Source organism: Poecilia formosa, unplaced genomic scaffold (assembly GCF_000485575.1).
Source record: "Poecilia formosa unplaced genomic scaffold, Poecilia_formosa-5.1.2 Scaffold383, whole genome shotgun sequence".
NCBI classification, from domain to species: Eukaryota; Metazoa; Chordata; class Actinopteri; order Cyprinodontiformes; family Poeciliidae; genus Poecilia; species Poecilia formosa.
Window position 1 is genome coordinate 381,677 of NW_006800322.1, and position 12,223 is coordinate 393,899.

The window sequence follows — 12,223 nt, forward strand, 5'->3', positions numbered from 1 at the left end:
TCCCATACAGAGGTACAGAGCGAGGTTTGAAGGAGAACCAGAAAATTTAGTCTGACCTTATTTCAGAGTTACACTTTGTATCTTTTTATACAGTGTATGCATATACCTGTTTTCAACTGTGAGCACTAAACACTTTGTATTGGTTAACCACATACCACCTCAATAAAATACAGAAAAGTATACAAATATAAAATGTCAAGTGTTCAGGTGCATCAATATTCTAGCAACCCCATACAGACGGCTAACTCAAAAGGTTGAAAGAAAAATAGAAAACACACACAACTCAGTCCCAGTTCTTTCCTGTCATGTTATCCTTCTGCAAAGCAAATATGTTGTCTCAGTGACCCGGCTCCACCTCCATATCAGAAATCCAGTACAGAGAGATTTCTATCAGTGTGATGAGGGGCAGCTAAAACAACTCCCATACGTCAATCCAAGTATTGATTATTCTAAGAATGGAAAACAATCATGCCAGACATTCCTTCATTCTTTATTTTGATGATGGTGGTTTAGAGCACTACTTCATAAAACCCATCCATCCATTTTCTAACACCCTTGTCCCTTAGTGGGGTCAGGAGGTGCTGGTGCCTATCTCCAGATAACGTTCTGGGCGTGTAAGGTGACAGGTCGCCAGTCTGTCGCAGACTTCATAAAACCATGAACATTTATTTTTTTTAATGAGAAATCTGTGTTTTCTATACCAGCTTATCTTTGCTGGGTCACAAGGTGCCTGGTGCATTTCTCCAGCTGTCATGAAGGAGGTGGGGTACTTCCTGGACACAGGGCCACACAAAATCTGTATAAATTGGGTAATTTATACAGATTTAATTTGCTTAATTCTGGTATGTGGGAGGAAACCTCATGCAGAAAGGCTTCGGTGAGGATTCGAACCATACTTCTCAAAATACCAGCTGAGCTTACAGTTTGACCAGGACATTATTGTGAATGATATCATCCATATCAGGACTAAAAAGTTTTTGCTCCAATTTTTTTTTCTACCACTTTCCAAGTGGAAAAGTGAAGCCTATACCTTTTCAACAATACCCTTATGCAAATTCAATTCAAAATGCTTTATTAGTCCCAAGGAGAAATTAAACGTTGTTATAACTCATTAATTCAAATTCTTCAAAGAGAGTCACTGTAGATGGTGATGGCATAATGATGGCGTAGATTATAGAGGCAAAACCCACAGACCCCTTGCAGATGGTGCCAAAGGTTCTGTTTTATGGTCATTCGTCACCTGCAAATCAATTCACCCAGTTAAAGTTAGTAATTTTGATCAGAGTTTCTCATAGAAGCATGCCAAAAAAAAAGAGAAAGAAAACGTACAAGAGTATTTACAAAAGAAAGTTGTATTTAGTGACTGGAATTTACAGAACTTTAAGTCAAGTGCACCTGATATCAAAGTAAATTTTGGAAAGCAAGAAAAAAAAAAGAATGATTGTCAGAGCAGTCCCAGCTGGCACAACATTCATTCAGTCCTGCTGCGTGATCATCTTCAGCATCTGCAAGGCCATGGCTCCCTGGTCTGAAGGAATCTGAGATATAACAGAAGATTACACTTTAACGCTGAATTTCTACCATTTTGCTATAAAATATGCACTTTGCATTTAATTAGCTTCATTAAAAAAAAAAAAAAAAAATCACATTTCAAGCTTCAGTCAACACCAAACAGAAAGCAAAGCAAAAAATCGGAGTACTTCTCGATAAAATACGTTGTACCAAAAAAGTCTGCATCTTACAGTTCTACTACCTACATTGTATTACAGGTCTTCTCTACACCCTTCTATTTTTCCAAACTCAACAGATCAGTGTTTCATGAAATTCAATATTTAAAGCTAAAGTAGAACCAGCTCAAGTTTTACCATGTGACCAGCTTTGAGGATCCAGTAGAATGCAAAGTTCTTGTAAGTCTTGAAAAAGGCTCCAGTGGTTCCTGGGGAGGCTGGGTCATCCAGGGGGGTCCACCTCAGCTGGCTGAAACCAGGAAGTCCCTCCCACTTTAGCTGCTTCACCCAAAGCTCCTGACCTGGAAGAATAAAAATGTGCTTTTACATCCAGAGCGCAAACATGAGGATTGGTTACATGTGTTCACTAGAGATGTGCTAGTTTCAAGTTTTTATTTGGAAAATGATTATATATCCTTCTGCTTTAGTCTTCTTATGACTTACTAAATTAGAACGGGGGGTGTCATGCTGTATTATCAGAACACTCAATGAAAAAAGTTTACTAACTGATGCTGAAGAGGCTGGAATAGTTTGGTTTATAGACACATCCCCCTTTAACTGTAGCTGAATTGCCATTGTGGTACAACTGGGTCCAAATGACATTTTGATCAGATGTAGACTATATAAATAAATGATCGCAATCATTTTAATTGTAGTAGTTTAGCAGTAGTAACAGGTGAAGAAATTCCAGTCAACTTTATGCACATCAGAATTTTAAAAATGGACATTGATGAAGTTGGCATTTACAACAGTCTTTAGCCTCTTTTTAGTGATTAGCATAACTTGACATGACTTGACTAACAGTAAAAAGCAATCCGAGTGATTAATCTTTGGAACACACAGAACCTTAACAGATTTCCCAAAAGCTGCCAGCATCTCTAAACCCCGCCCACACCAACTCAACTGAAAGCTCAAAAAAAAAAAAAAGGCATTTTCCTGTTTTCTGCCATACTGTCTGGCATCCTGACTAAACCACAGACATGTCTCTACAACTTGTACTTTAACTTCAGTTTAAAACACTTCACTAATACCAAAAACAGCAAACACAATGTTCTTCTCAAAGGAACAGCATTGTAAGTGTGAACTGGTTGCATTTAGGTATAGCACGTTCACTGACCAGAGAAAATATATATATTTCTGAGTTTCACACTGACTGGTCACCAGCCTCTCTGTACATCTCTAGTGTAAAATATATCACTGATTTGGAAGCTCATTTACCCATGGTGTCCACTATAAGATCCAGTTGGCCATTGTAAACCGTCACATTAACTCCAGCTGTCAACAACTGGTCCACTATATCCACTACTGGCCTCATAAAATCACCGGCCATGTTGCTGAACACGTCCTCTGCTTGACCTGAAAACCAGAATAGATGTGGACAAAGAAGGCAGAGAGGACATAAAACATAACACTGTGACGTGTACAGGACAGTCTGTATTATGGAGAGACAATCCAGCTCCAAGTACCTCCCCAAGTGACATTCTGAGGGATGATGGCCAGTTTCTTCCTTATTGGTCCATTCATCAGTTCGTTCAGTGATTGCTTGTGCAGAGGGCGAATGTGGCGGTGGGCTTGCAGAGCTGATGCAGAGAGGAAAATCACATCAGTTAGCTAGAGGAATATTAGGCCCAATCTTCATAAATTCATTTGGTAAGTGGAATCTAGGGTTTAGACAGTGCCATACAGATGAAGTTTTCTCCTGTCGCAGTAGTGACTTTTTCATCTGGTTGCTGGGTTAGAATGTTGTAGAAGTTCACCCCATTGGTGTTCTGGGAAGAAAACAAGTTTGCTGACTTGAAAAATAAATCTTTGACTTGTACATTATTTCAGTCCTACCATTATAACCCCTCTCCCAAAGGTCTTTTAGACACCAAAACATTCCTGACTTGTCAAAAATGCTACCAAAACCTGTGGAGGTCTTCTGGATCAGTGCGTTCCAAATGTTACCTCAGTTCATATCACGTGTTCCTAAGTAGCACTGTACTTCATGACATTTCTAAACTGTTGTAAAACAGAGCTGGTATTTTTTAACAAAAGAAAGGGGGGGGAAATCACCCTGAAACCTGCTGGGATTCGACCATGTAATCAGTCAGTGGGTTGTGTGTAACTTCCCATGCCTGACCTCGTGCCCAGACCTCAAGCTGGAACTGGTAAAGCAACTCCAGATCCCAGCATTCACAGGATTTCACACCTGAGTTTGACAGAAGCCCATTGGCCAAGGGTAGCCCCAAACAGCAGGGACACCCTGTGACATCATAAAAATCATAAAGAGCCTGAACATGCTGGCTGTACTCAAGTACTTTGGATCCAAATCCACATCAACTGTTAGTTTCTCCTTTGAAGATCTGAGTTATATTAATAAGACACTGTTCCTTTTTCATATTGATATCCTGTTTCCCTCCTGCTCCGGTAAACAAGCTTCTCAGCAGCTCCAGACAAAATGCTGTCTGTCCATTCAGCTCAGTCCGTTACATTTTTGTTTTTCAGTTGCTTAAATTGCCTCAATTACAGCGCAGATTCACTCCGTCATTTCAACACCACACCTCAATAACCTACATAGGTAAGTGGCTAATGATTCCTGACAATCAGGTAATAATAATCTGTTATGAATAAATCAGTTCTATTAATAACTGCCCTTTGGGAAATTAATAGCCACTGATAATCAAAGTGATTATCCCCAACAAGCCATGGGTACTGTATGATTGGTTGAAGAATGCATTTTTTTTTTATAATTTTTTTTCAAGAAAACTGTAAACTGAATTCTTATTAGCTTGTGTTACCAGCAGTTGTTAGCTTGGGCAGTGAACACATACTTTAGCAAATCCCACTGGTTTTGGAACTTGGAGTTGGGGTTTGTTGCCATTTCCACGTCCTAACTCCAACTTCAGAGGAAGATGAAACATGCCTTAAGTAGCTCCCAGCAGCTCTTGGTTCACTGCTGTCTGCTCCAGGTGTTACAGGGAATCCCAGATTCTCTCCGCTACAATTCTCTTTTGGTTAGTTTTTGACTAAGCAAAGAGCATTGTGCTTAAACAATTCACCTGTTTTGCTGTTGGCAGGTTTTGGCCGTATGACAAAGCTGACGTGATCAAATTTTCTTTGACATCAAGTGTGATGTAAGAACCGTTGTGTTTGACGGCTGTGTCAGTTTTTCAATTAGAATGGTTGAGTTATGAGTGGTCACAATTGTTATGGCTTGTGGGTTTAAAGAAACCTTTTGGGTGTACAGGCTCCAGTGTGGTACCAACCTGCTCCACTACCGTCTCAGTGACCGACCACAGCTCAGTGGCTTTCAGAAACTGCTGCTGCTCCACAGCTTGTTTCACGTTCTCCGCTGCACTGTTGACATCAGCCAGGCCATTGTTGTCCAGCAGGGACTGCACATAGCAGGTCAGACGGAAATTCAACAGAGCAGCTTGAATCCACGGTTGTTAATAAAACGCACTCTGTGTGTTACTCACAGTGGTATAAAGGTATGGACCCCAGGTCATTACAGAGTCTGGTAACAAAAGACATTCTTACAGTGAGGGGCATGTTCTCTCTCTCTCAAAAAAAAAAATCATGTGATGATTGTTTTTCCAGAGGATCTGATCATATATGGAGAGACTGCAGAGGAGTGTTTACAGGAAACGTGAAAACATTGCATGCATGTATCCACCACTAAATGCTATTCACATACTAAAATAAAGATTTTGAGCTTTAAGTTAATAACTATATAAAACTGCTAATTAAGTTCTAAAAACAAAAGTGATTCTAAGTTCAAGTACATAAACATAAACCCATTTCCTTTTTTAAAAATATCCAGACTTAAAAGGTAAAAAAATAAATAAAACAAAAACAGAGATGGATCAACGATTAGCTGGCCTTTACCAATTTCCTATTTGTTGAAGTCTGAACTGTTGATTCAAATTTGACCAATTAATTTTTCCCCCCTGATGATTATAGAACAAAAGGTGAAATGATGTGCTGTCAGTTTTTTGGTAGAGATAGTAGCTTTGAATCAAACAGGGATAAAAAGAAAATACATATATTACCTAAAGTTGTGCATCACGTATTACTAAACAAAGCCAGTTAAAGGAAGGTAGGCAAATCCTGATCTCTGGCACTTTGGAGCCTAATTATTTAGCAAATGTGGATAAATAATGTTTTTTTAACTACTACATCACCTAGTGGTGCGACATGAAAATGCTGTCACAAGAGGAAACTTACAAAAGCATCAAGGTCCAAAATCTGACTGTGCAGCATTTTTCTGGTGTGTTTTTGATTAGAACTGGGGACAAAGGTTGACCTGGAGGGTTAAAGACTGACTGATACTGACCCAACGGGGAAATCCACGAGTCTCCAAGTGCCACACCTGCAAAGTTGCATTTCACTGAGCCTTTGGCTACAGCCTGTAAACAGACAATTCACCCAGATTAAAAACCACACCTTGTTATCAGGAAAAGCTAAAGCACTCATAATTTTATATAACAACATGTTCAAGTCATATAAGTTAATGACAGAATGCACATCTGCTTAGAATCCTAAAAAAACAACAACAAAAAAGCAAACTTGCACATCTGATTTACGTGGCCCATCATGTGATACTCCATCATTACAGCTAAGGGTCTGTGTTAGTAAAGCTGTGGATCTGATGTTATAGACCCAAAGAGCAGTAAACTCACCTTGCTGAGTTCCAGTGAGATGGCAGCGGCCATCTTTCCCCCATATGACTCAGAGAAGATGTAGAAGGGCATGCTCTGCAAAGTTCAGACATTTTAGCTCACAGTGGAATCACTTCTTTTATATAGCAAATAATCATCTCAAATTTAGGCAAGGAAATAGTGAAAATGTAACATAACCCCACTTAGAACCATAAGAATGAGTGTAGTTACCAGTGAATAGTTTCCCACAAGTTAGCCAAGCTTTTAAACAACATTACTCTTGTTTCAATATGAGCTGATTGGAGGTCAGCTCACCTGGAACTCTGGTATCTGTGTGAAGAAATGTTTGAGCAGCACCAGCATGTCTGAGGCCACAGTGGAAACGTTGGTGGCAAAGCCGTTAGGCTGTTCAGTGTAGCTAAAGCCGGTGCCCACTGGGTTATCCACAAACAACACACTGGCTGCCTGCACCTACACAACATAGAACACACACAATGTTTCTTGTTCATTATTTTAGTTTTTATTTTGTAGCTAGCTAGCATGGATTACAGAAAAGAACCTATGAATTGCTCATCCATATTTTTGTAGGTCCTTTATGAAATTGCTTAAATGTAACATGAAATACAACTTCAACTAAACTATTATCGAAAAACAAAAACAACTTCGAACTCAAAGTTTTAGCGTACATGCAAATGTAACCTGTGTAAGGAACCCATCACTGTGCAACACATCATCTCCACTGTGAAACATGGACTTTAAACCAATGGAGAAATGTCCTGGCTTTATGTTGGTATAAGCATAGCAAAATATCAGAATCAAATATGTATGTTATAATTTGTAGTTGTAGCATGGCAAGAGGTAAGAATAGTTCAGAAAATCACTGAAAATCACAGTGATTTTCTGGGATATCTTACCCAGCTTGTCTTCCTGGGCTCCAGGTCTCTGTTCAAGGGTCCAATTTCTTCAAAGTTACCAAAGCCACTCCCTGATCCTCCTGGTCCACCCTTAAAACACAGAGCAGAGCCATGTTCATTTTGGAACAGATTCTGTTTTTTCTCTTTTTTCCAGGTTTCTGAACTTTTGTATCGCCCACAGAGTATCTGTTATAACTTGAGCTGTCAGCACATTTCAAGTTAAAGTTTGAACTGAATATGGATTGACAAAAGTGAGACACACTGAAGAAAGCTGCGGAACATTAACCTGTGCATTGTTCATCTAAGAGACACAGTACATTAGCAACAGTTTCAGGGAAACTTTGACTCTGCTGGTTGATAGTTACTTCCTCCTCTGTGGCTACTAATAGAAGTATCTTTGGTGTTACTCATCAGGTGACACCATGTTCACTTCCACCAACAAACATTTTAAATTCAGTTCTTTCATGAATCACAAATTACTTTAAGACAAAGCCGTTCAACTGAATGGTACCGAGGGATGCATTCTTTTACATATTCAATAAATTCAAATTATAATTCAATTATTGAAATATTTCTGTTGTCCATACACTGGTGTTTCAAGCTTTTATTTCTGCATATTGTCACTTTTTTCTGCTTATATTTTTTTAAAACGTGACATTTAAAATTAGAATATGACAGACCAATGACAAAAAAACTAACATTTTTCTTACAGAAGGTATTATGTTTATAATACGTTTAACATTATGGTTAAGGGTATTTAGCATTAAGTGTACTTTAAATCTGGTCAACAAGCCTCATGTGAACGCAGATTTTAACTTATGAAATATGACTGGATATGAAGAAAAAAAACCATCCTTCTTTTTAATCTAAGGTAACTCAGATTAATACATTATTTAATACAAGATTTGATTGGTTTAGGTTTTATTTTGTACCTGCAGCCACATGACCAGAGGCAGGTCCTGATACTTAGCAGACGGACTGTCAGCATAATAAAGCCACCAGAACATGTGGGCCCCGGGTCTCACTTCCACGTAGTCCCATACTTCTTTCCCCGCCAGCGGAGAGGGAAGCCCTGCGAACAACACACGTACATCCCCCCTGTATCTACATGGACTCTTCAATTAACTCAAATATGTGCTTATTTAGCAAGTTATTTACAAAGATTCACTTTCGGTTTGCAGTCAGTGGAGTCAAGGAGCTTACAGGAGATGTTGATCAGAAAACTGTCATGTTTTAGTGCAGGTTCTAGTAACTTAGTGGGGGGGAGAAATCCAGAAAGCTTACCTTGGGAGATGAGAACAGAGAGAAAACAGAGGAGAGCTCCAAAGCGAGCCATTGTTTCAGTCAGCCAGTCGCTCTGCTCCGCTCTGATTCAGGACATAAATCACATGACACCAGCCCGGTCAGCTGACACACACACACGGGTTGGGAGAGGGAGGTTCCAGTTAGTGTGCGTCTAGTGACGTACCTACAGGTCGTTAGCTAGTTCGTGTGGCCAACTCCAGTTCTAGAGAACTACCATCCTGCAGCTGTTAAATTCGCCTCTTCCTCATCACACCTGAATCAGATGGCTGAAATCCCTGATTAAGGTGTGAATAAAATAAAGACAAGCAAATGGCAAGAAAAAGTCCAAGCCATGCATCCCATGGCCAAAGGAGGAGACAGAAGCTACTGACGTCAAGACAAAGAAGCTCCTCACAGCTGTTTAAATTTAATATCCGCAGTTGCAAATTTCTTAAGTTGAAACCCAAATTGAATGCCTTTTGTGCCTATGTTTCTTAATATTGAAGTACTGTACCAGTACTAAAGCCTTAAAGACTACTTCAATTTGTAAAGAAATTCTCATGTAATCTGCCCAAATTTGCTGTATTTAACCTTTTCCTATTTGCAATTTTTGCTTTTTTTCTGTTTTGTTTGTTTTACCTTCCATAAGCCTCGTCGTTCTTTTAGTTACTGTTTATGTAACTTGTTGTACATATTGTTGTAAAAAAAAAAAAAGTGCTCCCGTATTATTATTTTATTATTTTCCTGTAAATGTCCCGCATACAAGTGCATACTATTCACCATTTCACAAACATGACACATAAAAATGTGTTCAAAAAGTTAGTTACAGTGTTCTGCAAACAGCTGAAAGCAGAATGCAGTACAGTGGGATTGGAAGAGACAAGCGTGAGATGACTATTACCACCTCCCGGCCTGTAAGGGGCAGTATGTGATAGGTGGAGACTTATTTTGAAAGGTTCAAGCGGAAGTTGTGGTTGAATTAGCCAGGGAGCACATGAATGGAATGTTTTGGCGTCATGGCTGCGCACAGCAACAAGTTTATTCGCCTCCGCTTGTTTTTTGACTACCCGCCCCCGGCCGTCGTGGGGTGCCGCATGTGCTGGCTGCTCGTGGACCTGAACACGTGCCGCGTGGTGGCCGACCTGGAGAGCGTCATCCGGGAGAAGTTTGAGTTCAGCCGCAGCAGCATCCTGAGTCTGTTCATAGAGGACTGCTACTTGCCTCACACGGAGAACATCTACGTAGTGCGGGACAACGATGACGTCAGGTGCGTGTTCAGTTCAGGTGTCACTGGGCGAGACAGATCTCAGTCTGGACAGCATCGTGTTGGTTCGAGTAGAAACAAATCACCCTGACAACCTGCTCTCCAAAGAAGGAGCTGATTTGAAAAAGGCATTCTTCTCATCTGGAATTTGGATCTTTGATTCTCTGAGCTGAACTGAGCTAAACACTGTTTTTCACAGCAACGGAATTTCTGTTACTTCCTTAAATTATTCATAATTTGAACTTTTTCATGTTTTGTGACGTTAGAACCAGATGAGACTGAGATTGTCCCGGACCATTCATTATATTTTCTTGGAGATTTTTTTTGCAGTTTCCTACTGTTTTCTACCAGAATTACTCTGCATTTATTTTTCATTGATCCTCACGCCTCCAGTTTATCAGTGATTCAGATATCAATAGTCAGTAATTATTGATATCAACTGATATGAAAACTTACATTGTGATATGTTTTTCAACCCTAATGTCAGGTCACCAAAGTTCATTTTGCCTTCATGATTTCATGACTACTTGGAAACATTTCAATGAGTAATGTGTACAACTTATTTACTTTGCTATGAAAGAAAGATTTTTGTATTTATGCACTACTTTGTGTTCAGTTTTCAGTAAAATCAATCTAAAATCAATTAAAGCTTATAATGTGACAAAATGTGCAAAAATTTTAAAAGATATGAATAATTTTCCTAGACTCTGTGAGGACAGGGATGTGACCATTTAAAAACATTTGTGTGTTTTTGTGATCAGGGTGAAGGTGGAATGTCTGCCTCAGGTGAATGGACACAGCAGCTGTCCAGAGACGGCTGCTGTGACCTGCAAGAAGAGACAGAGGGACACCGCAGAGGTACCGAGCGTAGAGCACAAGAAGAAGAAGAAGAAGAAGAAGAGAAACGAGCTGGAGGACGGCAGGGCAGACGGGTCAGATTTAGTTAAAGGTGATAATGGGAATAAGATGTTAGAAATAAAGATGGTTGCAAAAAAGAAGAAGAAGAAGAGGACAGTGAGGTCAGTGGACAGAAGCCATCCTGCTGTCCCTGAAGCTGCTGCTGCCTCACTCATGCCCTTCGGCCCTGACAAGACCCCAGCAGGGAAAGTGAAAACACAGAATGTCTCCTCATCAGGCCCCAGCAGTAGCAGCAGGAATGGAGATAAAGCTTGTCATGAAGAAATAGCCAAGAAAAGCAGCGCTTCTCCTGCTGCTTCAAAGGAAGCTCCACACCAGAACTCCAACCCCGAAAAATCTCAACCTCCTTCCTCATCTTCACAAACAGACTCCTCCTCGGATGAAGTCAACACTTTAAAAGTCCCAGCCAGAACCAAAGCTTTACATCCTGACACCAGCAGCTCCAAGGCTGCAGCTCAGAACCAGAACCAGGCATCCAGCACAGAGCAGCCTCCGCTCAACCGAGACAGTGAAGAAGAGATCCAGCTGGTTATCCGCCGGCCGCAGCAGCCTCTCCTGAACATCCCCAACCCGGGGGCCTGGAGGGGCCTCGGCAGGGGCCAGAACAGGAGGTGGGCCGGAGGGGATCCTGGAGAGTGCCCCGGGGTCAGAGGTCAAAGTGACGTAGAGGGATTCAGGAATGGCACAAAGGAGCCTGACTCTCTGAGCAACAAGTGTGTTGTGCTGCAGGTGAGTCTCCAGATGTGTCTGCAGATGTTTGCTGTGTTTGTGTGGATCAGGACAGCACCACACAGAATGCTGCTGTCACTGGAATTCATTTTTTTATCATCATAACTTATGTCTTTCACAGATTTATAGCCTCTAACTTTAATATACTTTATTGGACCAAAACAAACGGTGCAGAATTTGAAGTATGTTGGTCATCATTGTTTTATTTTGAAGTAAAAGTTTAGATAAAATGAAAATGCTTCCTGTTTGTACTCACCTGTTTATTTTAATATCTATGTGCACCAAGATTATTTTTTAACAAATCCTCTGATGTAGGCTTTAGAAGAACCAACATTGGAGTCTGTTTAGCCTGTAAAGCTGAAGGTAGTTGGTCAGGTTTAGGAAACAGTTACTACTCTACCAGTTTTATGTTAATCTCAACATTTTAGACACAGATGCATGTGTGCATGTGGCCATTAAGTCATCTGCTGTTAATAATATATGGCTGGACAATAACTTCAAGTCCCTTTGAGTAGAATGAAGCAGAACCCGTCCTGAAGGATTACAGCTCCATGCCACTGCTGGCTGCCCCGCCCCAGGTGGGCCAGAGGATCGCCTTCAAGGTCAGTTTGGTTGAACAAGTGCTAATGAGTCAGGGCTGATCATCACATGGAGATAAATGTAAATGTTATGTGTAAAACCCATTTAGTTATTTTAAAGAAACAGTTCACACAAAGGCATATATATATATATATATATATATAT

At 40.3% G+C, this 12,223-nt stretch overlaps 2 protein-coding genes across 3 annotated transcripts in view; one reads left to right on the forward strand and one right to left on the reverse strand.

Moving 5' to 3' along the window:
• Positions 1 to 1,055: 1,055 nt before the first annotated feature.
• scpep1 (serine carboxypeptidase 1) lies at positions 1,056 to 8,728 on the reverse strand. Its single transcript, XM_007575632.2, has 13 exons — positions 8,569 to 8,728; positions 8,217 to 8,356; positions 7,285 to 7,374; positions 6,686 to 6,841; positions 6,392 to 6,466; positions 6,046 to 6,118; positions 5,189 to 5,226; positions 4,976 to 5,104; positions 3,412 to 3,496; positions 3,194 to 3,307; positions 2,946 to 3,083; positions 1,866 to 2,029; positions 1,056 to 1,538 (listed from the first exon to the last, which is right to left on the reverse strand). Exons 1-13 carry the CDS (start codon positions 8,618 to 8,620, stop codon positions 1,476 to 1,478), a joined length of 1,317 nt encoding a protein of 438 aa, XP_007575694.1. The 5' UTR covers positions 8,621 to 8,728; the 3' UTR covers positions 1,056 to 1,475.
• Positions 8,729 to 9,484: 756 nt separating this feature from the next.
• The window catches only part of coil (coilin p80), a 4,644-nt gene continuing 1,905 nt past the window's right edge, over positions 9,485 to 12,223 (forward strand). Inside the window, exons 1-3 of one of the 2 annotated variants that reach the window (XR_001659179.1) lie at positions 9,485 to 9,835; positions 10,594 to 11,479; positions 11,995 to 12,081. Coding sequence is in view for 1 of the 2 variants with exons in the window: in XM_007575633.2 (XP_007575695.1) it covers positions 9,567 to 9,835; positions 10,594 to 11,479; positions 11,995 to 12,081 (1,242 nt within the window). In the remaining variant the exon portion in view is untranslated. The remainder of the gene's footprint in view (positions 9,836 to 10,593; positions 11,480 to 11,994; positions 12,082 to 12,223) is intronic. The other variant, XM_007575633.2, reaches the window with a different exon arrangement.

What these genes read in the sequence shown, in the direction of transcription:
- scpep1 (XM_007575632.2), bottom strand. Translation starts at nt 8,620, where the DNA reads ATGGCTCGCTTTGGAGCTCTCCTCTGTTTTCTCTCTGTTCTCATCTCC. An exon ending in CTCTGTTCTCATCTCCCAAG is followed by an intron (nt 8,357 to 8,568) that starts GTAAGCTTTCTG and finishes TGTTGTTCGCAG; the next exon opens with GGCTTCCCTCTCCGCTGGCG. An exon ending in GTCCATACCTTTATACCACT is followed by an intron (nt 5,105 to 5,188) that starts GTGAGTAACACA and finishes TGCTATGTGCAG; the next exon opens with TCCCTGCTGGACAACAATGG.